Raw genomic sequence first — 25,350 nt, 5'->3', positions numbered from 1 at the left:
CACGGTCAAAGTTGCATAGGAAAGTTTGTATCAAAACACACTGTATAACTTACAAACTTTAAAGGCTGGTTCTTTCATACTTTCATCTAAAATCAAGAACAAAGGAAAATAGGTTTGTGTGTTGGCTGCCACATTAATTAACCAAATCAAACCCTTAACACATTTGTTCATTTGACATTTCAGAGTGACCTGAGAAGGTTATGGAAGTTTGTATTAATAGTGTCTCCAGAGAAATTCTGGCCATTCGTCACTTGTTAATTACCACACACTTCCATGATAGGATTAGAGTATTCAACCAAAAACCAATTGGCAATAGAGATGCCCAAGATCTTTTAAAATACTGGCAATGCTTCCATTTTTAAATGTGGATAAACTCTCAACTATCTGTGTGTCTTCATGTGTAAAATGGTTTTGTTTTGAGGTTGCAATTAGGCACATATTTTTACCTCTCTGTCTCTGTCTCTGTCTCTGTCTCTTTCTCTCTCTCTCTCTCTCTCTCTCTCTCTCTCTCTCTTCCCTCATTTTTTGACACAGGTTCAATAAAATATACTATACTAATTTACTCAATAAGTTTGCTAACGATGTTTACCATCTTTCCTGTTCTTTTCAGCTATTAAGTGCTGGTGTCAGGCTGTTTGGCAGAATAGCCTGGATATCCCTTCGCATTCACCTTTGGATGGTGACATCATGTGAGATAAACTATTAGTTGTTCTTAGCATTACAGTTTCTTCAGTCCTGGTTCTTTTCTTATTCCTATGCCTATTTTATACTTCTTGTCTTAATGAATGAATATCATTGAGTGCAGGTCATTTCTGAATTCTGTTTTTGAGCTTTTATTGAAAGTTTGGGCTGCTTCACGAGATCTAAAGGTTTGAAAAATATTGTTGTTTCTATTTCTTATTGTAATTTCTATTTTCCATGGTGATTTTGTTTTCCCACAACCTTTAATTGCAACTACATCTTGGTAGTTGTTATTACTATAAAGTTAAACTCAGTCAAATACTTCATTTTGGGAAACACATTTTAGTCTTCTTTCTTATTTCACTCTAATGGTGCCTCATTGTTTTAATTGCCTTCTATTTTCTTTAAGATGAATCATGTTTCTATGCTTAGTTAGGCATAAATTTGTGAGGAGTTTTCCTAAAGGTATATTTTTCTCTTCCCAACTGTATGCTTAGGTGAAGTGTAACACTCCTACGTAATGAGTGTCGTGTATTCCTTGTTTCTGATTCTCTCTCTCTCTCTCTCTCTCTCTCTTGCTGGATGTGTAATACTTTACACTTTTTCTTTTTTATAGACATGAGAACTAATGGCATTGGAATCTGGTTTCTATAAATTTAATAAACTCTTTCTTGAATAGGTTCGCATGTCATCTGTAGATGCATTAGGACAGATGGTTGGCCTTATTACCCGGGCACAATTAAAGGCGGCTTTACCCAGACTTGTCCCCACGATATTGGAATTGTAAGAATGATTTATCATGAAACAGTACTTCCTGCTCCTGCACTATAAATAAATGTTCTGTAGACAAGTCTTTGATAATATAGTTCCTAAACCCGTATTGCACTTGTATATTTTCAAAGGCATACATGGATATACACACCTTCACTAAATTTTTTACATGTCAGTAACGTTTGTAGCTTTTTCTTTATCCCGTCGACCAGGTATAAAAGAGATCAAGATATTACCTTTTTGGCAACATGCAGTCTTCACAATCTCTTAAATGCTTCTATACTGTCAGAAAGTGGTCCTCCTTTACTTGATTTTGAGGTAATGAAAAACATATTGTCTTCTTTTTTTTTTTCTAATTTAGTTTGTTGGAAAAGGCTTTGTTGTTGTTGTTGTTGTTGTTCGTTTGTTGGTGCTGAAGTTTTAGACATTGTTCTTGCACAGAAAAGTTGAGCTTGTTGATGGTTTTAATCTTTAATAACTGCTGCTTTTTTTCCTATTCAACCTTGTGAACAATTTTAAAGGAATGAAACATCTAATCTGCCATCAGTATGGCCATATTATTCACTATAGGCCGAATTACCTTTCGTTACTTTCGGAATACTACTAATATTCTTTCCGATGCTAGTATTGTTTATTCTGTGTTGTTTTGTACTCATGGTGGTTTTCAGGAGCTTACAATTATTTTATCAACACTCCTGCCAGTGGTTTGCATCAATAATGACAACAAAGAACACTCAGATTTCTCAGTTGGACTGAAGGTTAAAATGTGTTCCTTATTTTTTGTTCAAATAACACAAGTTCCTGCCTTTTGCTTCATGGACTTTGCCCATAGAGATTCTGTAGTTGTATGCAGATGTTGATGGCTAACCGTTTCAGCACTCAATTGTTAATTTGGTATTCTACTTTTTCTCAATGTTTGAGTTGTTTCCATTCTGGGCAGACTTACAACGAAGTTCAGCGTTGCTTCCTGACAATTGGCTTGGTATACCCTGAGGATTTATTTGTCTTCCTTATAAATGTATGTATCCTTTCCATAATGTTTCTTCTTACTACTAAGTGTTTATCTATAGTAAATGTGAAGCTGGTTTTGATTTTATGTATTAGTTTTCAAAATATAATAGTCTCTTTTCTTTTTTATTTTTTGCTACTAGAAATGCAGATTGAAGGAAGAACCCTTGACGTTTGGTGCACTATGTGTTCTAAAACATCTCTTACCAAGGTTTTTTGACCTTTTGTTGTTTTTTTGGTAATTAATATTTTGATTCTCTTACATGATCTAACATTCTTATGATTTTATTTGGAGGTTGTCTGAAGCTTGGCACAGTAAACGGCCTTTTCTTGTTGAAGCTGTACAGTTCTTGATAGATGAGCAAAATTTAGGTGTCCAAAAGGCACTTTCAGAGGTATGTCGTATGAACTTATAGTTGTTAACCCCTAGGTACCTTTCTCTGTTTTCTATTTTCTTCTAAACATTCAGTAGAACACTCTTGCTTTTCCTATGTCCTAATGTTGGATTGCATTTTCTTTGGTGTAGTTAATAGTCGTTATGGCTTCTCATTGTTACTTAATTGGTCCATCCGGGGAGCTGTTTGTAGAATATCTTGTGCGTCACTGTGCTTTAACAGATAAGGATAGAAGTGATTTTGAGAGGTCAAAGGATGCATCAGGCAACCCCTATATACCTTTCCAATACAAGAGATCAGAGGTTCGCATCTGATTTTATTTATTTGGGAGTTCTAATGCTGCTACTGATCTTATTTTACTACAACAAAAGAAATTTATATTTTGATTTTAAAGTTGGTGAAATCTTAATGTTTGTGGGGGAGATTCCACAAAAGTAATTTTTATTGCCTCCCAAATGCTCTAAGCATTAATACTAGCTTCTTGTTCTTAAGGTGAAGATTGGGACAATTTGTCCGACAGAGTTGAGGGCAATCTGTGAAAAGGGCCTTCTTCTGCTGACTATTACGATCCCTGAAATGGAGGTATGCCAAATTGACAAATGTACATTTTTTGAGCTTGTAAAGGGATTTTTGTGTACACATATGTAAATTAGAAAAAACTGTTTGACATATCTTTGTCTGCAGCATATACTTTGGCCTTTTCTGTTAAAGATGATTATTCCCCAGGCTTATACTGGTGCAGTTGCTATGGTAGGACATCCTTTACATCCTTATATTATTATACATTCCTTTTGCTTAGGGAAGTTATTTACATGCCCAAATTTCGGCTGTTTTATTTCGAATGCAATTTTTCGTTTTTTTTTTTTTTCTTTTGTCCTGGTGGATTTGTGATTTATTGAATGCATTTTGTATAATTTGTCCCAATGCATTGAACAGTGGCTGCTTGCTACAGGTTTGCAGATGCATCTCAGAATTGTGCAGGAATAGAGCATCTAATAGTGATATCATGCTCTCTGAATGCAAAGCTCGTGCTGATTTGCCAAATCCAGAGGTAGAATTCCTTCTAAATCTAGATTTAGACTTTTCCTTGTGCAGTACAAAAAATTGATCCTGAAACCCTTGTTTTAATTGTGTTTTAAGGAGCTTTTTGTTCGTTTGGTGGTGCTTTTGCATGATCCTTTAGCAAGGGAGCAGCGGGCGAGTCAGATTTTGACAGTATGTATATCTTATTCCCTTTTAGAGTGGTTTTAGCCTGGAAATGAGCTTTACTTATGCTGTTGATTATTATTTTCTTAAATAAAATTAGAAGGTTTGGAAGTGGAGGAATTTCATTATGTTGTTTGTTCTCTTTCTTTTCAAAGAAACAAGATATTAATCAGATGATATTGCTTATGATCTGGGGATTATTCATCTTATTCTGAGATAGTTTGTAATTCTCAATGACGAAATATTTGTTTTCATTTATTGCATTGCAGGTTCTTTGTCATCTGGCGCCTCTCTTTCCAAAAAATATCACCTTGTTTTGGCAAGATGAGGTATATCATTATACAGCTAAAAATTTCAGTACTTAATTAAGTTAGAGCTTGTTAGAGCTGGAATATTTTATAATTGGGTTATAAGTAAATTCATATCTTCAAAACTTAATTGGTTTATTAAATAGCCATGCAACAAAATGTTTTGAAACAAAAGAAAAAGCAGTACCAGATTATGATATGATTTGTCTTATGAAACTTCTTTTGCAGAGTTCCCTGTTCCCTTTTTAGTTTGTTTCATGATCTTTTTTGCTTTTGTACTTTTTCTGTTGGAGGTAGAGGTGTTTCTGTTATATTCCTGATGGACTTCTCTTTCCTGTTTTTGTTAAGATTTTCAAATTTTTGTTTCCTGTCAAAATAATTGGTAAAATGTTTCACTCTGAAGTGTTTAATTTTCGTTGTTGTATTCTTTTGACTGAGTAACTCAGAAGAGTGTAGAAACTACTCCTTTTATCGTCGAATCCGGAAGGAAGAAGTGGTTGTAGCTTTGAAGAAGATGAAGCATAGAAAAGCAATAGGCCCAGACGATATACCAATCGAAGTGTGGAAAGTTTTGGGAGAGACAGGTATAACATGGCTCACTGACCTTTTCAATAGGATTTTGAAAACGAAGAAGATGCCAAATGAGTGGCGAACGAGCACTTTGGTGCCTATCTACAAGAATAAGGGCGACGTACAAAATTGCATGAACTATAGGGGTATTAAGCTAATGAGTCATACAATGAAGCTCTGGGAGAGAGTCATTGAGCATAGATTGAGGCAAGAGACACGGGTTTCGGACAACCAATTCGGGTTCATGCCAGGGCGCTCAACCATGGAGGCAATCTATCTCTTACGAAGATTGATGGAAAGATATAGAGATGGGAAAAAGGATTTACACATGGTCTTTATAGATTTGGAAAAAGCGTATGATAGGGTCCCAAGAGACATTCTTTGGAGGATTTTAGAGAAGAAAGGAGTACGAGTAGCATATATCCAAGCTATAAAGGATATGTATGAAGGAGCAAAGACTGCCGTAAGAACTCATGAAGGACAAACCGAAAGCTTTCCCATAACTGTAGGATTACATCAAGGCTCATCCTTAAGTCCTTACCTTTTTGCGTTGGTAATGGATGAGTTAACAGGACATATTCAAGATGATATTCCTTGGTGTATGCTTTTCGCAGACGATATAGTGTTGATAGATGAAACTCAGGAAGGGGTAAATGCAAAGCTTAACCTTTGGAGAGAAGTGTTGGAATCTAAAGGTCTTCGCCTAAGCCGATCAAAGACAGAATATATGGAGTGCAAGTTCAGTGCAAATGGAGGCCAAAACGAGTTAGGGGTGAGGATCGGAGATCAAGAAATACCAAAGAGCGACCGTTTTCGTTACCTAGGATCTATCTTGCAAAAGAACGGAGAATTAGATGGAGATCTCAACCATAGAATACAAGCTGGATGGATGAAGTGGAAGAGTGCATCCGGCGTGTTGTGTGACCGCCGTATGCCACTGAAGCTCAAGGGAAAATTTTATAGGACGGCAATAAGGCCGGCGATGCTGTATGGCACAGAATGTTGGGCGGTGAAACATCAACACGTACACAAAATGGGTGTAGCGGAGATGAGGATGCTTCGTTGGATGTGTGGGCACACGAGAAAGGATAAGATTAGGAATGAGGATATCCGGGGTAAAGTAGGAGTAGCCGAAATTGAAGGAAAGATGAGAGAAAATCGGTTACGGTGGTTTGGACATGTGCAAAGAAGGCCTACTGACGCTCCGATTAGAAGATGCGACTATGGGACAGAGGTTCAGGGCCGAAGGGGTAGAGGAAGACCTAGGAAAACTTTGGAAGAGACTCTAAGAAAAGACTTAGAGTACTTGGATCTAACGAAGGACATGACACAGGATCGAGCACAATGGCGTTCTAAGATTCATATAGCCGATCCCACTCAGTGACTTGGATTTTCCAAGTCTCCAACCAAGAAGTTTTCCTCACTCGGGAAATTAAGGGAACACTACCCCAACCTACATGCTCCACTCAGAAAGCTTCAACATACAAGCTTCAACAAAAGAAAATTCAAAGAACTTAGCGAAGAAGGCTTTGGTGTATTTAACACAATACGTTGAAATGAAGGAAAGCTTATTTATTGATATCCCCGATAAGCTACAAATATGTACATATACATGAGTCAAAATAAACACACAAGAGGGAGCCTTCACAAAGGTTGCTTAGGAGAAGTCTCAGCAGTCGGTAGAGCCCCAGAAAGAGAAGGCACCGAAGGGTGATCATTTGGAGCCTCAGTACTGGACAGAACCCTAGGAGGAGGAGGCATCAGAGGTTGATCATTTGGAGCTTCATTACGCGGTACAGCCCCAGAAGACGAAGGCAATAAATGCCTTTGGAACAAACCCACAAATCTCTGATGATCAAGTAAAACCTGACCATCAGTTTCCTTCATCTGGTCAAGCTTCCTCTTCATGTTTGTAGCATAGTCATGTGCGAGCCGGTGCAACTGTTTATTCTCATGCTTGAGCCCTCTAATCTCCTGTTTGAGACTCATCACTTCAGCCGCCAATGATTCAACTTGGCGGGTTCGAGCAAATAGGCGTTGGGCCATATTAGACACAGAACCTGCACACTGAACACTGAGAGCCAGCGAATCCTTAACAGCTAACTCATCAGACCGTTTGGAAAGTAGTCTGTTATCTTTGGGAGTGAGAAGGTTCCTGGCCACCACCGCAGCGGTCATATCATTCTTCATCACGGAATCCCCAACGGTAAGAGGACCAGTTTGGGAGACGAAGGATGGGCGCCATATGTTGTCTGGAGAAGGCGGGGCTGCCTCTTCAACAAGGTTCAAGTCAAAACGACGATCGGAGGGGCCAGACATTTTCAAAGGTGTTGAAGAGAGAAGAGGTCGGACAAATCAAGATATTAGAAGTGCAAGAATGAAGCTTCTACTGGTGGAGATTCAAGTGTGCTTTGGAACTTAATGCCAGCCTCTATAAAAATCTGCACTCGACGGAGCTTCAGAAATCAAAGAGGCGCCTGCTCAGAAATCGAAGAGGCGCTCGCTTTCTCAAAAGCTGGGCTCCCTAGAGACCACGAGGGCCGATCTCAGAAATCGAAGAGGCACCTACTTTTCCAGCCTTGTCAGCACCTGTCACACGCACACTCAGCTTTGCGGAAATTATGGGCATTCTGTCAAAGACTTCTGGGGAAGTAGAAAACACATGAATCTTACTGTTCAATCACCCACTTCCCACACGCAACAATAGCTCATGGGTACCACAGATAACTTTGCCAAAGTTCTCTGCCAAAGTTGAGCACGTGAAGCTTGCAGCTCCCACTACATCGCTCTGACCAAGAAGGGTAAAAGAATAGCAAAGAAACAGCACTAACAAAGTTTAGACCCATAAATTTTGAAGGTCTAGCTACCATATTATTACCCACAAGGGTAAAGGAACAGTACCACTGCTGGATAATTGGAAAGTCCATGTATGTCAACCTCTGTGCTTCGTGGCAAGGTAGACTAGCAAACATGCCCAACCTTTACTCACATTCGAGAAAACACTCCCAATAAGATTGCTTGCTCCAAAATCGAAGAGGCACCGTCCTCCGAATCTAAAGAGCCAGACTCCTAACATGACTACTTTCTTAAAAATCGAAGAGCGGGTAAAGGAACAGTACCATTGCTGGATAATTGGAAAGTCCCTGTGTGTCAACCTCTGTGCTTCGTGGCAAGGTAGACTAGCAAACATGCCCAAGCTTTACTCACATTCGAGAAAACACTCCCAACAAGATTGCTTGCTCCAAAATCGAAGAGGCACCACCCTCCGAATCTCAAGAGCCACTCTCCCAACATGATTACTTTCTCAAAAATCGAAGAGACACTGCTCCCCGAATCTCGAGAGCCAGACCCCCAGCATGATTGCTTTCTCAAAAATCGGTGAGGCACCGTTCTCCGAATCAATCGAAGAGGCGCTCGCTTTCTCAAAAGCTGGGCTGCTCAGAGACCACGAGGGCCGATCTCAGAAATCGAAGAGGCACCTACTTTTCTAGCCTTGTCAGCACCTGTCACACGCACACTCAGCTTTGCAGAAATTATGGGCATTTTGTCGAAGACTTCTGGTGAAGTAGAAAGCACATGAATCTTACTGTTCAATCACCCACTTCCCACACGCAACAATAACTCATGGGTACCACAGATCACTTTGCCAAAGTTCTCTGCCAAAGTTGAGCACGTGAAGCTTGCAGCTCCCACTACATCGCTCTGACCAAGAAAGGTAAAAGAATAGCAAAGAAACAGCACTAACAAAGTTTAGACACATAAATTTTGAAGGTCTAGCTACCATATTATTACCCACAAGGGTAAAGGAACAGTACCACTGCTGGATAATTGGAAAGTCCCTGTGTGTCAACCTCTGTGCTTCGTGGCAAGGTAGACTAGCAAACATGCCCAACCTTTACTCACATTCGAGAAAACAGTCCCAACAAGATTGCTTGCTCCAAAATCGAAGAGGCACCGTCTTCCGAATCTCGAGAGCCAGACTCCCAACATGACTACTTTCTCAAAATCGAAGAGAGGGTAAAGGAACAGTACCATTGCTGGATAATTGGAAAGTCCCTGTGTGTCAACCTTTGTGCTTCGTGGCAAGGTAGACTAGCAAACATGTCCAACCTTTACTCACATTCGAGACAACACTCCCAACAAGATTGCTTGCTCCAAAATCGAAGAGGCACCGCCTTCCGAATCTCGAGAGCCAGACTCCCAACATGATTACTTCCTCAAAAATCGAAGAGACACTGCTCTCCGAATCTCGAGAGTCAGACCCCCAGCATGATTGCTTTCTCAAAAATCGAAGAGGCATCGTTCTCCGAATCTCGAGAGCCAGATACCACAGACCACTTTTTCAAAGTGCTCTGACAGAGTTAAAACATGTGAAACTGGCAGCTCCCACTACCGTGCTATGACCAAGCAGGGTAAAGGAATAGCATTACTACTTGTTGTTAGGGAGACTCCTATATATGTCGACCTCCATCCCCAACGGACAGGCAGACCTGCAAAAATGCTCAACCCTTCATCATATCTGAGAGGGCACTCCCAACAAAGCCTTTCGAAATATTCAGCTTTCTTTCCCCCCGATAATACCTCTGCAAACAAGCTATACTAGAGCAAGAATATCTCATATCATCAGGGTTAAAAGCAAGAGTATCTCATATCATGCTTTTTCCCTGTTTTTTCTTTTGGCCTTGTTTTTACCTGCAAGACAAGGAGAAAGAGAGCAATCAGTCAGTACTTGGAATCAAGCTTCCAGCCAGGAATTGACTGCTTGGAACCCCTTACCTGATTACTTACCTGGCATTGCTCTCGAGTACTCATCTTCATCATCTTATGTTTCCAGGGAAGATTCCGCATCTGCTTGAGGAACAGATAGGGCAAGTGCGAAGGATACAAGGAAGCATGTGGAGACAAGCGTAACAGCACACGTGCCGATACATCCATTACTCTGTCAAAAGCAAAAGTATCCCATATCAGCAGGGTGGAACGTACTCTAGATTTGATGGACTTGTTTTGACCCTCAAATTCTTCAGTCGGCCTTATACTCTGGAGGAAACCAGAAAACCCTCCAGCTCAGTTCAAGAATAAGCCTGTGGAAAGTTACTTCTTCAAAAGCAAAAGTATCTCATATCATCTCTTCTCATTTTTCTTCTCTTTATCCTTCATGCTGCTGCAAGATGGGGAGAAGGTGAACAATCAGTCGGAGCTCTGATTGCTTACCTTGTCTGTCACCTCTTTCAGCAGACCCCCTAGCTCGGCGACTTGGGGGACTCCTACTACATGGTTTGTATCGCGCTTGACCAAGCCTGAAACTACAAGTAAGCTTCAAGTGAAATTGATACATTACCTTGTGCATCTCCACCAGTTAAAGATACCACCCCTGGATGGAGGAAGAGTACTTCCAGAGAAGATGCCACATCTACCTATGAGACAGATAAGGCAAGTCAAGACGACACCACACTCCGATACTTAGAAGTTTCGTGATTACGAGATCATTATCCCACAATATTTCCTAATGTCATTTGTACTAAATCATTCACTCGTACTCACTAAAGGAGAGCTTGAACCTATGTACTTGTGTAAACCCTTCACAATTAATGAGAACTCTTCTATTCCGTGGGCGTAGCCAATCTGGGTGAACCACGTACATCTTGTGTTTGCTTTCCTATCTCTATCCATTTATATACTTATCCACACTAATGACCGGAGCAATCTAGCGAAGATCACAAAAAGCGACCGTTTTCGTTACCTAGGATCTATCTTGCAAGAGAACGGAGAATTAGATGGAGATCTCAACCATAGAATACGAGCTGGATGGAAAGAGTGCATCCGGCGTGTTGTGTGACCGTCGTAGGCCACTGAAGCTCAAGGGAAAATTTTATAGGACGGCAATAAGGCCAGCGATGTTGTATGGCAGAGAATGTTGGGTGGTGAAGCATCAACACGTACACAAAATGGGTGTAGCGGAGATGAGGATGCTTCGTGGGATGTGTGGGCACACGAGAAAGGATAAGATTGGGAATGAGGATATCCGAGGTAAAGTAGGAGTAGCCGAAATTGTAGGAAAGATGAGAGAAAATCGGCTCTGGTGATTTGGACATGTGCAAAGAAGGCCGACTGACGCTCCGGTTCGAAGATGTGACTACGGGACAGAGGTTCAGGGCCGAAGGGGTAGAGGAAGACTTAGGAAAACTTTGGAAGAGACTCTAAGAAAAGACTTAGAGTACTTGGATCTAACGGAGGGCATGACACAAAACCGAGCGCAATGGCGTTCTAGGATTCATATAGCCGACCCCACTTAGTGGGAAAAGGCTTTGTTGTTGTTGTTGTTGTTGTTGTATTCTTTTGACTCAAGTACAAGAAAAATAAAATGGCTGGTGATATAGTCTAATTAATTTTTTTCTTTGGTAAGCTCTAGATTCCAAAATTAAAGGCATATGTTAGTGACACAGAAGATTTAAAGCAAGATCCTTCTTATCAAGAAACTTGGGACGACATGATAATCAATGTAAGTTCAGTTCAACTGTGGAACTCAGTGATATCTGTTCCTTTCTTCAGCAACATTCCTGTTGTTTTTTAGGTAAAGAACTCGTGTTGGCTTTGGGGATGATGGAAATATCAACTCATGATTCCACTGCTAATCAATTAGTTCAATGGAAGCATACTCTAATTGCTTCTTCATACATGAATTTCTAATTCTTGGCCATTGAATTTCAGAGCTATGTTCCAAATGAACAAGAAAAATTGTGAATGGTTTCAGAAATTTGTTTTCTAAACCGTGTCTGTCTAAACATATTCATTAGTGTTGCAACAAATAATATAAAATGCAGCTGAAACAAATGTCCTTCTCACTGACAGTAAGATTGATGCATCTCTTTGATTTGTCTGGCAGTTTTTTGCAGAATCTTTGGATGTGATTCAAGATGCTGACTGGATGAGATCCCTTGGGAATGCTATTACCCAACAATATGAACTTTATACATCTGATGATGAACACTCAGCACTTCTTCATCGGTATTATTCCTTTTAAACCAATGTTGATATTCCAAAGCATGTCTAGATTCATATTGTATTATTATGCTCCAAAAGGGGATCTTCTTTCCAATGTTAGCAACTTAGCAATGACAGGTCTTTTACTGGCTTAATACTTGTTGGGTGTGTGAACTGTTTTTGGTAGATTGAGTTTCCTCGATTGTGTCGTTTGTAGTGGACATCTTGTATACTAAGCTTTGTAATATTTTGGTTTTAATGAAATTTTGTTTCTTATCTGCGAAAGTAATCCGTAGGGTTGTTTGCAAATAATTGGCTAATGGAAAGTACAGTAATTTGGATTTTGGGTGTCGTGCTGTCATCTTCTGATGCTGAATGGGTTGGAATCTTGATTTGTTGAAGTTGATATTTAGGTTGGCTTCACATTGTAATACTTGGTTTATCATTCATTTTGGTTTTAGTTAGATTCTGACGTATTTTTTATTTGTTTCTTATCTTTTACTGTTCTATTATCAGATTGAATGCTCTAAATTACTGTGCACCACCACATTGGTAATTTGGCTTTGTTTAGGGCTATTGATGAAGGTTTATCAAGTAGAAGACCCTAATTTCCCTTTTTGTTTGTCAAAACTATCTATTACATAAGTGTACTGTTTTACTTTGTTTCATATGAGCATATGGATTTCCTGTCTCCCTTGTAGTTCAATACTACGCAAATTGAGATTGGGCAATTGTGATGGGTATAAGTGTCCCTAGCATTTGATACTACCCACGTTAACTTCCTAGTAAAATGATCCTCAAAAATGCTGAAGCAGAAATCTAACTGAGGTTGCATTTTGATGCTTTAGTTCATGTATTAGTATAAAACAGCTTTTAACTTGTAATGTAAGCTTAAATTTGGCCTGCAGTTATCATTTTAGTTCTATATTTATTGTAATTTCTATGTACGCCAATCTTAGGCCCTTTTGTGGCCATCCTTCAACTCAAGAAGCTATCTCGAAACCTTTGATTTGAGAGGTGCTTAATATGTAATAGTAATTTTTTTTATTGCAGCTGCTTTGGCGTGTTTCTTCAAAAAGTTAATGACAGGGCTTATGTCCGTCATAAGATAGATTGGATGTATAAACAAGCTAACATCACAAATCCAACCAATAGGCTTGGTCTGGCAAAAGCCATGGGATTGGTATCTTACTTTTCATGGTTTTATTTTCTGCTCTTCCATCTTTATGGGGTTTGTGATTCATTACTTTTGGCCTCTCCACTTCCAGGTTGCAGCATCCCACTTGGACACTGTCCTGGAAAAGCTGAAAGGCATTCTGGATAATGTTGGGGAAAGTATCTTCCGAAGGTTCTTACCAGTCTTCTTCAATCCTGTACATTCATGCATTTATTTTATTAAGTTTACATTGTTAGATTCTCTGTATGATTCTCTCTCTTCTCCCACCCCAGAAACATTGCTGTCTTTGTTTTAAAGATTTTGTTTCTTTAAATATTATGCTGGATGTAATTTGCGGATTCTAGGTTCTCCCCTCTGGTTCTTTTTAGTTCTGAGTTCTAAATCACTGTTTACTTCTTAGGTGGATCTGTAAAATATATATATTTCTTACGGTTTACGACATAAACATTTCTTCATTTATTGCAGATTCCTATCTTTTTTCTCTGATGATTTCAAAACAGAAGAATCTGATGATGTACATGCTGCTTTGGCTCTAATGTATGGATATGCTGCAAAATATGCTCCATCAACAGTTATTGAAGCCAGAATAGACGCACTTGTTGTATGATACCTCGTCCTTTTCTTAGCCCCTCTGACTACCAAGAAAGGACAAGATTCTGTTTTTCTCCTTTCTTTATGTTCTGGGAACTTATATTGTGAAACTGCTAATGATATGAAAACAAAATGTAAATTTAAATATAGAGATATCCTCTTTGTGCTCCACATAAGCTTACCCCATCATTTTTCATTGTTTCTAATTAGAGATGTTGGTGATGTGTTTCCTTGGCTAAGAATAGCTCTTTAGCACAATGCAGTGTTAGTGTTGTTGACCCATACTAGAAATAAAGTCATGTGGTCTAATGGCCTGAATTTTATTACAAATTCAAACTGTAGTCTCACACATTATATCAGAAATAAAGTCATGTGGTCCCATGACATGGATTTTTGAGCAAGCAATTAGTGATGACCTTTTGATTTCAGATTCCTTTTAGTGAGCTTTTACATAGTAATCTGCCAATGTCAGATATTGTAATTGTGTAATTAAAACGAATGTCTAATGCCTTTTGCTTAATATGTTTTAGAGGTATCCTGTTTTTCTCTTTGAATTTATGACTTCTTAGACCAGTTACTATTAAGCCTTTGTTTTTTGAGAAAAATTCAAAACATTTTAAGGGTCTTTCCAAAGTTTGTCTTTGTGCCAACTTCTCTCTCTCTCTCTCTCTCTCTCTCTCTCTCTCTCTCTCTCTCTCTCTCTCTCTCTCTCTCTACTTCAAATTTGTTCACTTGATCACCCACAAATTCGCATGCATATAACTACAAACAGGAGCATGTGCATGAAATGCATGCCAGCATTTGATTAACATCTGTCTCAAGCCTAAAAAGAACTTCAGCTGCTTTTCTTCCTTGGAAGGTGTGAATACAGTATAGTAAGAGTCAATAACATGAGAGGAAGATCATACAAATCTGAGTTATTGAGGTTTGACAAATGATTTTGGTGGTTTAATGTTAAAGCGAGTATTCCTTAAAAGTCTAGATGTTTGCATTGGTTTGAATTCTGACCTCATGATGAATTGAATATGGCCAAGTGTGTTAGTGAGTTTTGTAGAATTTCTGCAATAAAAGATTGATTACTTATTTCTCTTGCAGGGGACTAATATGCTCTCGCGGCTTCTTCATGTGCGACATCCCACTGCAAAGCAGGCAGTTATTACTGCTATTGATTTACTAGGTTTGTATGAATTCTGGTGTCATTTTTATAATTACTTTGAAAATTGTTTTGCAAAACTTGCATGAACTTCATTTATGAATTTGGTTTATTTCCATGTTTTTCTTTTTTAGTTTGAACTCCCAGAGTTATCCCCAGCACTTGTTTCTTTGTTTCTTCTTTTTGCCATTATCAGTGATAAGAGACACCAAGTAAAACTTTGCTCAAAGGAAAAAAATTCACCTAAGCTTGTTTCTCTTGAATTGGGTTACATCTTGCTAAGAGTAGGTTTTCTCTTGTATTAATTTTGTCTTTTTGACCGGCACATGAAATTTTGTTCTTTCATGTGTGTTTCCATAGGGTTTGAGGCCATTTGGTGCGGTTGGTTCTTGTTCATGTGGTTCTTATATGGTTGATTCCAGAATGTTTAACCCATCTAGCCAGATTGCTTTGAATGAATTGCCTGTTTGTTCGTATGTACCTAAGATATTTGTCAAATCTTTGGAAAGTTGGGATATAGAATGATTTGAGATTTATTGTAATTGTACATACTAGAGGACACATATATGCTGGAGAGTCTAACTTAAACTCTCTATAAGACATAGGCGGTGATATGGTAGATATTGCTGATAGTGATATAATTTATCAATACATTGGGTGATGGTGTAGTGTACACATGTTTATGTTAGGAAAAGGCTTTGATATTGGCCAAAATAATGCGAGATATTGCTATTTATTATAGTTTATCATAAGCTGAAAAATCTGATGCAATTCGCTGGACACATATGTTCTATGCCTAATGATTTAGATAGTATGCAACCGTTAGTACAATGCATCTTTAACAGAAACATATTGTTGATATTTCAGGTCGCGCTGTCATCAATGCTGCAGAAAATGGCTCGTCCTTTCCATTAAAAAGAAGGGACCAAATGCTTGACTATATATTAACCTTGATGGGCCGAGATGATAGTGAAAGCTTCTCCGATTCTACTCTTGAATTTCTGCACACACAAGTTAGTAATATACAGTATTGGTTGTATCCGTGGTATGCAATGAACTTGTGTTTGTTTTTCCAAAGGAGAGAAAACTTTGGGAAAAAAAAAAGTAATTTCTGGGAAAACACAATTTCTTGGCGTTTGACTCGCCTAATTTTTCTGACAAATAGGAAAATCCTGGCAATCGATTCCCGAAAAAATATGTTCCCTAAAAGGCTACAACCATAAATATAAAATTTTAAGAGCTATGAAGCTAAGTTTTCAGAAACTTAAAATTTCAATTAAATCGTTATACAATTATTTCAATTATTTCCCTTTAGAAACTGTCAAGAAATCTAATCAATGTGATATCAAAATTAAATATGAAAGGAAAACTTTCTCTAATATATTTTGTTTCCCAAATATAGTTCGTGGAACATAATTTTGAAACAAACACAGCCTAAAGGTAATGATTAACTTATGTTGTAACTTTCTCAATTTTTCTCTTCTTGAATTTCTACAGGCTCGTGCTTTAAGTGCCTGTACTACGTTGGTCTCCGTAGAGCCAAAACTAACAATTGAAACCAGAAACCATGTATTAAAGGTTTGCGGTTTTTATTATTCACGCACTAGTTATTGTGGTAAACCCAATTCTTGGTTGGTGGCTAATACACCTTGTTGATTGTGATAATTTTGACAGGCCACCTTAGGTTTCTTTGCTTTACCAAATGATCCAGTGGATGTTATCAATCCTCTTATCAACAACCTTATCACTCTCTTGTGTGCAATTCTTCTTACAAGGTACATTACATAACATGATATATGCAATTCTAGTAGCATTTATCTTAAATAACATGATATATGCTTCTTGGGAGTGCACATCAATCTGTCATCCTTTCCGAACTCTTGCTTTACTGCTGTGCTTTTAGTTTTTTTGTTGTTTCTTTTTCTATGAAAGTAACCAAATGCTTTCTCTGGATTTCTGGTAATTTTGGATATGGGTGAGATTCCACTTTGATAGAGGTTGAGAATTTGAAATTATTCCGTCACAAAATTCTAAGCCTTGCATTTCCATACATAGATTTATAACCTCTTCATTCATTTATCCAAATATGAAAACCTCTTCATTCATTGTTAGTTGGTTGGATTGGACACTCTAAAGTGGGAAATTCATGTATGTCTCAGGTTCAATGTGGTCATACGTGCTCCATTCCATCTAAAGTAATTCTTGTAGATGCTTCTCTAGTTCTGCTGTACTCGTGGGGTTGTGTTGAGCATATCAAATTCACACATCTGATAATTAAATTGTCCATCTCTAAAACATATGCGTAATGTATCTTATGTATCATTGACCAAAGAATATATTATGTATGCAAACGTCACTATAATATACATATTCTCTAGCTCCTATGAGTTATATGTGTTCCATTACTAATTTAAGGTATAATGATGATGAAGTTATATGTGCTACTTTTCATGTATTAGGAATATAATGATGAGCTTACAATTGAAAGTTTGCTTGGGTTCATATATTCCATATATATTTGCTTTTATTTACATGCCATACCGCTTCTGATTATTATCATATGACAATTTAGTGGAGAAGATGGGAGAAGTCGAGCAGAGCAGTTATCCCATATCTTGAGACAAATTGATCAGTATGTTTCTTCACCTGTGGATTGTCAAAGACGAAGAGGTTGTCTTGCAGTACATGAGATACTTCTCAAGTTTCGGACAGTTTGCACCACTGCAAATTGTGCCCTGGGCTGCCAAGGAAGTTGCACGCACAGCAAGCAAATTGACCGTAATTTGAATAGGAACTTTTCCAACTTACCATGTAAAAATGCCCCTGACACAGCTTTCCTTTTAGTTTTTATTTGACCTATACTTATTCTTATTATTTCATTTAACGTCCAGCTGCATTTGTATTGCCAAGTCGTGAGGCATTGTCATTGGGAGACAGGGTCATTATGTATCTTCCACGTTGTGCAGACACTAACTCGGAAGTTAGAAAAGCCTCCGCTCAGGTAAGTTGGACGAGAAATAGTTATCTGGAAGACTGGAAATGCATTTGGATCTCTTAATATTACTTTCTATGACTGAACTCTCTCTCTCTCTCTCTCTCTCTCTCTCTCTCTCTTTGTAGATTCTTGATCAACTTTTTAGCATTGCGCTTTCACTTCCACGGCCTTCAACTACTAGCTACGGCATGGACATAGAAATATCGTACAGGGCTTTATCATCGCTTGAGGATGTCATAGCTATTTTGAGGAGTGTAGGTTCATTGCCAATTCTTTTCATTTTTGTTTTTTTAATATTCTCTTCTTTGCTTTTATCATATCTTTTGTTTGGAGCCATGGGTGGAAATGTAACACTAGGATGATCTTTGGTTTTCTTTTTGTACCCAGGATGCTTCTATAGATCCATCTGAGGTTTTCAACAGAATTATTTCCTCTGTCTGTGTATTACTAACAAAGAGTGAGGTAAGTTCATTTTTTTTTAGTGTTTCCGAAGTTGAAACTGATACTACAACACAACAGTTTCATCTTGTAGCTAGTAGCCACCCTGCATGGTTGCACAGCAGCTGTATGCGACAAGATCAAGCAATCAGCGGAGGGGGCCATTCAAGCTGTAATTGAGTTTGTCACAAGAAGGGGAACTGAGCTAAGTGAAACTGATGTATCAAGGTTTGGCTGATAATGAAATTTTAAATTAGTGACAGATTCTGAAAAAGGGAAAAATGCAATGAGCTTTTCTTGCTTTCTTTTGGTAAAGAAATAGGTTTTTTGTCTGGTAACCCTGATAGAGAATATATGTGCATGTGTGTTTGTCTGTTATAGGACAACTCAAGCTTTGCTGATGGCTACGGCCCATGTGACTGAGAAGCATTTACGCCAGGAAACTCTTGCTGCTGTATCCTTTTACCCGTATTATATGCACTCTTCTTAAAAAGATACCTGTTTTTATGCTGCACTACTGGGTTGCAATGTGTTTCAATAAACCGAACTGCATAATTTTGTTTCTTTTTAGGCTCCTCTGTCAAGTAATCCTTAACTGCCAGAAGATTTCTTCTCTAGCTGAGAGCACTAGTTCAAAAGTTGTCTTCAACGAAGTTTTAGCTACATCTGGAAGGGACATAGTAACAAAAGATGTATCTAGGCTACGCGGTGGCTGGCCAATGCAGGATGCATTTTATGTGAGTCCATTTAGAAGATTTTTATGTGTCATGAATTCTTTGTTTGCTCAAATACTACCACAAGTTCAAATGGTTATATTGATTCTGGTTCTAATTGGTTGATCAAACATGTGTTAGAGACCGAGATTCACTAATGAAAAAGGATTGGGCTACAGGAGCCAGTGACACCCTAGACATTGAGTTCTATAATTCTTGAAAATGTCTCATGTCTTGCTTGTTTAGTAAGAAAGGAAAAACTTCCATCTTAATCTGGCCCCTGAATGCTAATTTTCATCTATTAGGTTGATTCTACGAGTGGCAAGAAAACACAATAAATTTTACAACCTTTTGATACATCCACCACCACCTCCTCCTCCTCGTCTCTTTCATGTGTGATTGTATCCATACCAATGTGCACATATATATTGTCAATGTAATGTTTGAGTTTCTATTGTGTATGGTAGTATTATCTTCTTCATTTGATTTATTCAGTTTGATCATAATTTATTCAGTCATCTTCCAAATTTTTTTAATGTTTATTATTTTGCTTTTTATCTGTAGGCATTTTCCCAGCATACAGTTCTTTCATCTTTGTTCCTGGAGCATGTCATATCTGTCCTTGACCAGTATCCCATCCTTAAAGGTGATTCAGAAAAAGGAGAGAATCCTAGCCATTTAGTTGACGGTCAATTGGAGGATGACATTCTGCAAGCTGCTATTATAGCTGTAACTGCATTTTTCAGGTTCAGAAATCAGCTTTGATTATCAAATTTCAGTAGTATTTGTTCATGTTAGACAACTTTGATATGTTCCATATTTGTTGCAGAGGTGGTGGTAAAATAGGAAAAAAAGCTGTGCAACAAAACTATGCTTCTGTTCTTGCTGAGCTTACTCTCCAATTGGGAAGTTGTCATGGTCTAGCTAACCGTGGTCAACATGATCCATTACGGTAAGGATCTAGCACAGTTTTTGTTTATTGATAATTTTGTCTTGCCAGATGCATGCAAGAATTTTCCTTGTTTATTTTTGAGAAAGAACTGAGATTTCATTGCATGACAACTACACAAGTGAACAAGATGTCCACAATAAATCCCCCTAAAATGAAACAGCTATGAAGTCTCCATAAACAATTTTAACTAATAGCAGCTTTCCAATCAAGACAAATAACTGAAAAAGATGAATTTTTAAAATTTGCTGAAACCAAAGCCCATGTGAAAACCATACATGAACTTTCTCCCATCACTTCTCAGTCAATGGTCTGAATTTATAGTCTGTTAGACTAAAATTTCTGCTATATATAGTTATATACTAGGAGACGATGATATGTTAGGCGGCCAGATGGTTATGAAGTTGATACCTGCAATTAGAATTTTACCTCTTATTGGAAGTTTGATGCAAACATCAGACTTTGATAGAAAGAATATTGCCGTCTATATAAATACTCACACACGTGTAAGTTTCAAGCACCTGTAAGGTTTAAATGTTAAGATTGTAAAAACTTGTCCCATTTTTCATGCTCTTGCAGGGCCCTTTTAACTGCGTTCCAAGCGTTCTGTGAATGTGTTGGAGATCTTGAGATGGGAAAGGTAGAAAAGCACATAAAGACGGAATTATATCAGCTCTTTAATTTCTGAATTCCTTAGTTGTATCTTGCAACATGGAGGGAATGTGATTTAGATATTCTTTCTATAGATTTTGGCCAGAGATGGGGAGCACAATGAAAATGAGAGGTGGATCAATCTTATTGGAGAGATAGCAGGTTGCGTCTCGATAAAAAGACCAAAAGAGGTAATTGCTTTGATTTAAGACTTTGTATCATTTTTCACAATTTATTTTATACAGTGAGCTATATTTGAGTTTATTAGTTAAGGTGTATAATATATGTGTGTGTGTGTGTATATATATATATATTAAGATCCGGGGACACATTGTTGGGCACGATCCAGCCGTCTATCTTTTATGTCTTACCTCAAAGATAATGTCTACCAAAAATCACCCAAATGCACCATATGACCATTGATTAAATTTAGAGTTTCTTTGTAGAACTGTATTTGTCCATTTCCTTGACTACAAATGAATGTCTTTATGGTTTCAAATTTGTCTAATTTTGCAATGATTTGTCTAATTTTTTGTAAGGATGATCTAATAATGGTGTACCGAAACCAGTGTTTTAAAAAATAAGAGGCACCTAGGCAACCTGGGCGTTTGATTTTGTTTTAAAAGAAACCTCCCAAACCCAAAATGACATCGTTTTGGGCAAGGGTTTTATAAAATTCATGCTAATTTTATGTTTCGAACTTAGTTTCTATTAGATTATTATGACTTTATGAAGTGAATTAGAGAAATAATAATTTAATCAAATATTTGATTGCTTGGCATGCTTGCTTGATTGTTTTATTAGGTACCATGAGGCTATCGCCTAGGCGAGGCTATTCATGAAACGCTTTGGCTTCGCTCTTTAAAACATTGACTAAAATATAGACGGTGTAGATCATTGAAATACATTACAAAGTGGACTCTACAAAATGGGTGTCAAAAGCGTGTGTCCTCGGATTCTAACCCATACATATGTATATGTACGTTGTATGACGAGTGCTCAAGTGCGAACTGGGTAGTAAGTTAATATGGTGCTAACCGCTCATTTGGGCTTACTCCACTAAAAAATACATCCGAAGTGTTCTTTAAAAGATCATTCGAGAAACCAGGATCACCCTTGCAAAAAAAAAATTCCAATTTGTTTAAGCTTATCACATTTTGCGAATTTGTTGAAAAAGGTAGCTTGCATTTAAGTACGAGGTATTTATTGAGCTTTATATGGTAAGTGATTGTGTTGTAAATATCATAATCTGTTTTTTATGGTCCATGGAAATTAAGGTTTGTGGTGGTTTCATTTTCTTTTTTGATGGACGCTACCTTTTTTATTTAAAGGTTCAAAGCATATGTGTAATTTTAAGTAAATCATTAAATCGACACCAAAGATACCAAAGGGAAGCTGCAGCTGCTGCACTGTCAGAGTTTGTCCGCTACAGGTATGCGTTGGATGTCAACCAAGACACTTTACATTTTGTTGGTTACATTAAAATTTTGTTATTTCCATGACATGTCTGTATCATGGGATCTTCTTGTTGCAAACTCTGTTTCCATCATGTCATTATTCTCAGCAATTTGTTACTTTTCTGTTCATCTTGGTAATTATCTCGGTCCATATCATTGTTCCTGTCCATGTTTACGCATGTGATAGAAAAGGATACAAGTAATAAAGTATAGACCCAAATAATATGTGTATAGTAACCACTGTTTACTCTATTTCCTTCAGTTTCTTGTGTACTTGGGATCTTAGTTCTTTGCAAGCATTTTAACTTGTTTTGTGCTCATTGTTAATTCATGCATTTTTGTGTTATTAGTTGAATAATTTTGTTAACCTTTGATTCCAAATTCTTATTAGTTAATATTCTTGATAATGCAGTGATGGGTTTGGATCCCTATTGGAGCAGATTGTGGAGGTATTGTGTCGACATGTTTCAGATGAATCTCCAACAGTTAGGCGCTTGTGTTTGAGAGGACTAGTACAGGTTAAGTGAATCTTTTGCGAAAGTGCTTGGAATGAGTGTTGGTGTTTTTCTGTGCATGTTCCTATTTAGTTTTCTTTTATATCTTTTTCAGCTTTTTTCTGAGAAGCTGACCTCCATAATTTTCCGGTGGGAAATGATTTCCACGCATACGTTTTATCCTTTTACACACCATGTTATATATGTCCCTTGATTCTCCTTTGATTTATTCAATCCAAAAATGAAGCGGTTACCTTATCTAAAAATGAAAAATTTCTTACTTTTCACTAATTAGTATGTGCTTGCGTTCACATCTTTGGGTTCTATCAGTCTCAAGCTAGAGGAGCATTACTTTGTTCTAAAAATATTTATTTGGAATATTTTGATAGAAAATATGTTGCATTTCCTTAGGCCTTAAGAGAAGAGAGTATTATTTGGTTGAGTTGAGTAATGTTATTAAGACACCTCTATTTGAGAGTGTCAACTAGTGTGTCAGTTTCGTGCGTCTAAATAGCTTTATTGGTCTTTGGACGATATCCTGTAATTACATGTCCATTCTCAAGCCTGGCTTTGTTTCTCTGCCTGCCTGAAATTGGTTTCATTATTTCTCTGTCCTTCACAATGAATTGTATGCCTACTGCATGTTTTAAATCTTATTTCATTTTTTTTCCTTCATCGTTCATTCTATGATTCCGGAGGAATTGACATTTTGAACTTTTGAGTTGCAGATACCATCTATGCAGATGTTGCAGTACACAGCTCAAGTTCTGGGTGTAATATTAGCTTTGCTAGATGATTCCGATGAATCTGTGCAATTAACTGCAGTTTCTTGCTTGCTCACGGTGAATTCCTCCCTTCTTTTCTTTTGATGGGTGTAATATTAGCATGTGTGTTATATAAATGTTAAGAATTTTCTTTAGATCACTCTTTTTTCCTTGGTAATCATTAATCTTTACTTCTTTAGTATTAATTCAATATTGAGCACTCATTTTTAATATAATAGATGCTTGAGTCGTCACCCAAGGATGCTGTGGATCCCATTTTGCTTAGTCTTTCTCTGCGGCTTCGAAATCTTCTGGTGCAGTACTTCACTCTCAGTATACTGGTTCACAAATTATTTTCTTCGTTCTTGCTGCCTCTTTCATTTTTTCTTTGGTCATTCAAGGATTACATCTGATTAAATGTGGTTTCAACTTTCCTTGCCGTATCTTGATTACAATTTACATTTGATTAAATGTTTCCAAATTAATTGAGTTATGATTGCAGTTAATAGGAGCATCTCTTCTCAATGTTACTTTAACTAATTTTGGTATTAGACTATCAGTAAAATATTGTAAGTAAAGATTTAAAAAGAATTAAGAACATGGAAAATTTCAAGTTTGTTGAAGAACAGAAAAATAGGTGGGCTGAACAATGTACGCCTTCCTTTTCTTCCTGGAAGTCATTTTAGAACAAACTGTCAGGCAAAGGATATCCATGTAATATCACTTATTATTTGGAAATCAGATGGCATCTTACATGTTGCTTGTAGCGTAATCCATTTTATTGTGCTGATACATTGACTAATTACAACATGTTTGGAACAGATATGTACAAATACGAAGATGCGAGCTAATGCTTTTGCAGCTTTTGGAGCACTAAGTAACTATGGAATTGGTCCGCAACATGAGGCATTTCTCGAGCAGGTCTATTACTTGTTCTGATCTTAGGAAGAACTTTCTTTCCTTTTGAAGAACTGACATATGGGCGTAGAAATTATTGAGATTATTTCATGCTTCTCATTCGTTCTTTTGGCTGTTTATTTCAGAAAGTAACTTGTTGCACAGTTTTGTTCAGAACTTTTTACCACTTAATTATTTATATATGAATAACATGGAAACTTGACAGTGGTTTTCATTTAAAAGCTCATATAGTTATAAAATGTAATACTATGTCCAGGTACATACCGTAATCCCACGCTTGGTTCTGCATTTGCATGATGATGACGTTAGTGTGAGACAGGCTTGCCGGGTACTTGCTTACCGTTATTACTTCTCCTGCTCAAGAAGATGCATGGAGACGTTTTTAACTTGTTTTTCTGAATTGGTGAACAGACTACTCTGAAACAAATTGCCCCATTACTGGAAATGGATGGACTCCTCCCCTTGTTCAATATGCATTCTTTCAATCATGATCATCGGTATGTCTTGACACATTATCAGAGGACTGAATTTATGAGATGATTATGACAGTAACCCTTATACGGCGATAGATGAAGTCACACTAACTTTTCTCTTTTCAGAACTGACTACGAGGGTTTTGTCAGAGACCTCACAAAGCAATTTGTTCAGCATCATCCCTCAAGACTTGATACTTACATGGCATCTACAATACAGGTTCCCGACTGGAAAACCTTCATTTTCAATACAATTTTTTTTTTGTTCTTTTTTTGGTTGCTATGCTAAATGGCTAGTAAATTTAGCGTTTTTCCTATCATTACTAGTGGTAGGCCTCGTAACTATGGTATGAAAGCCCTATGATTTTATGTGTATAATCTTTGCAATTCAGATGGTTACACCACCCTTATATTCTTTTCACAATAGGGGTACCCAAATGACTTGACTTACATTCTTGATATCACAGGCTTTCGATGCACCATGGCCGATAATTCAGGCTAATGCTATATACTTCTCCAGCTGTATGCTATCTCTGTCCGATGATCAGCACATCTTGAATCAATATTATGCGCAGGTAATTTTCAGACATGAGTTCTATCTTTTTATGTCATGGTCCATAACTAAGAGTAACATGGTATACTCACAAAAATTCATGT

The 25,350-nt window shown here is 37.5% G+C and overlaps 1 protein-coding gene and 1 long non-coding RNA gene across 4 annotated transcripts in view; both read left to right on the top strand.

Annotated features, from left to right (window-relative positions):
* The window catches only part of LOC126591744 (protein SHOOT GRAVITROPISM 6), a 28,337-nt gene that overhangs the window by 2,351 nt on the left and 636 nt on the right, over positions 1-25,350 (top strand). The window contains exons 8-50 of one of the 3 annotated variants that reach the window (XM_050257426.1): positions 611-689; positions 806-869; positions 1,361-1,464; positions 1,665-1,770; positions 2,121-2,210; positions 2,393-2,470; positions 2,604-2,671; positions 2,756-2,855; positions 2,987-3,157; positions 3,348-3,437; positions 3,540-3,605; positions 3,808-3,906; positions 3,996-4,070; positions 4,331-4,390; positions 11,349-11,438; positions 11,823-11,944; positions 12,974-13,103; positions 13,189-13,268; positions 13,563-13,698; positions 14,784-14,865; positions 15,709-15,854; positions 16,339-16,419; positions 16,516-16,616; positions 17,414-17,652; positions 17,733-17,842; positions 17,962-18,090; positions 18,224-18,298; positions 18,369-18,502; positions 18,656-18,728; positions 18,880-19,011; positions 19,552-19,733; positions 19,817-19,939; positions 20,516-20,576; positions 20,683-20,778; positions 21,919-22,019; positions 22,457-22,562; positions 23,267-23,380; positions 23,542-23,616; positions 24,125-24,223; positions 24,477-24,548; positions 24,632-24,717; positions 24,820-24,913; positions 25,161-25,268. In XM_050257426.1, the coding sequence (XP_050113383.1) occupies positions 611-689; positions 806-869; positions 1,361-1,464; positions 1,665-1,770; positions 2,121-2,210; positions 2,393-2,470; positions 2,604-2,671; positions 2,756-2,855; positions 2,987-3,157; positions 3,348-3,437; positions 3,540-3,605; positions 3,808-3,906; positions 3,996-4,070; positions 4,331-4,390; positions 11,349-11,438; positions 11,823-11,944; positions 12,974-13,103; positions 13,189-13,268; positions 13,563-13,698; positions 14,784-14,865; positions 15,709-15,854; positions 16,339-16,419; positions 16,516-16,616; positions 17,414-17,652; positions 17,733-17,842; positions 17,962-18,090; positions 18,224-18,298; positions 18,369-18,502; positions 18,656-18,728; positions 18,880-19,011; positions 19,552-19,733; positions 19,817-19,939; positions 20,516-20,576; positions 20,683-20,778; positions 21,919-22,019; positions 22,457-22,562; positions 23,267-23,380; positions 23,542-23,616; positions 24,125-24,223; positions 24,477-24,548; positions 24,632-24,717; positions 24,820-24,913; positions 25,161-25,268 (4,427 nt within the window). Of the gene's footprint in view, positions 1-610; positions 690-805; positions 870-1,360; positions 1,465-1,664; positions 1,771-2,120; positions 2,211-2,392; positions 2,471-2,603; positions 2,672-2,755; positions 2,856-2,986; positions 3,158-3,347; positions 3,438-3,539; positions 3,606-3,807; positions 3,907-3,995; positions 4,071-4,330; positions 4,391-11,348; positions 11,439-11,822; positions 11,945-12,973; positions 13,104-13,188; positions 13,269-13,562; positions 13,699-14,783; positions 14,866-15,708; positions 15,855-16,338; positions 16,420-16,515; positions 16,617-17,413; positions 17,653-17,732; positions 17,843-17,961; positions 18,091-18,223; positions 18,299-18,368; positions 18,503-18,655; positions 18,729-18,879; positions 19,012-19,551; positions 19,734-19,816; positions 19,940-20,515; positions 20,577-20,682; positions 20,779-21,391; positions 21,868-21,918; positions 22,020-22,456; positions 22,563-23,266; positions 23,381-23,541; positions 23,617-24,124; positions 24,224-24,476; positions 24,549-24,631; positions 24,718-24,819; positions 24,914-25,160; positions 25,269-25,350 lie in introns of those variants that run through there. The other 2 variants (XM_050257427.1, XM_050257428.1) reach the window with 2 other exon arrangements.
* Positions 7,970-10,577, top strand: LOC126591748 (uncharacterized). The gene is made up of 2 exons (XR_007612495.1): positions 7,970-8,113; positions 8,810-10,577. It is a non-coding gene; the product is annotated as an uncharacterized LOC126591748 (long non-coding RNA).

This window comes from Malus sylvestris, chromosome 12, assembly GCF_916048215.2.
Source record: "Malus sylvestris chromosome 12, drMalSylv7.2, whole genome shotgun sequence".
In the NCBI taxonomy this organism is placed as follows: domain Eukaryota; kingdom Viridiplantae; phylum Streptophyta; class Magnoliopsida; order Rosales; family Rosaceae; genus Malus; species Malus sylvestris.
This window is presented reverse-complemented; position numbering and strand designations above follow the sequence as displayed.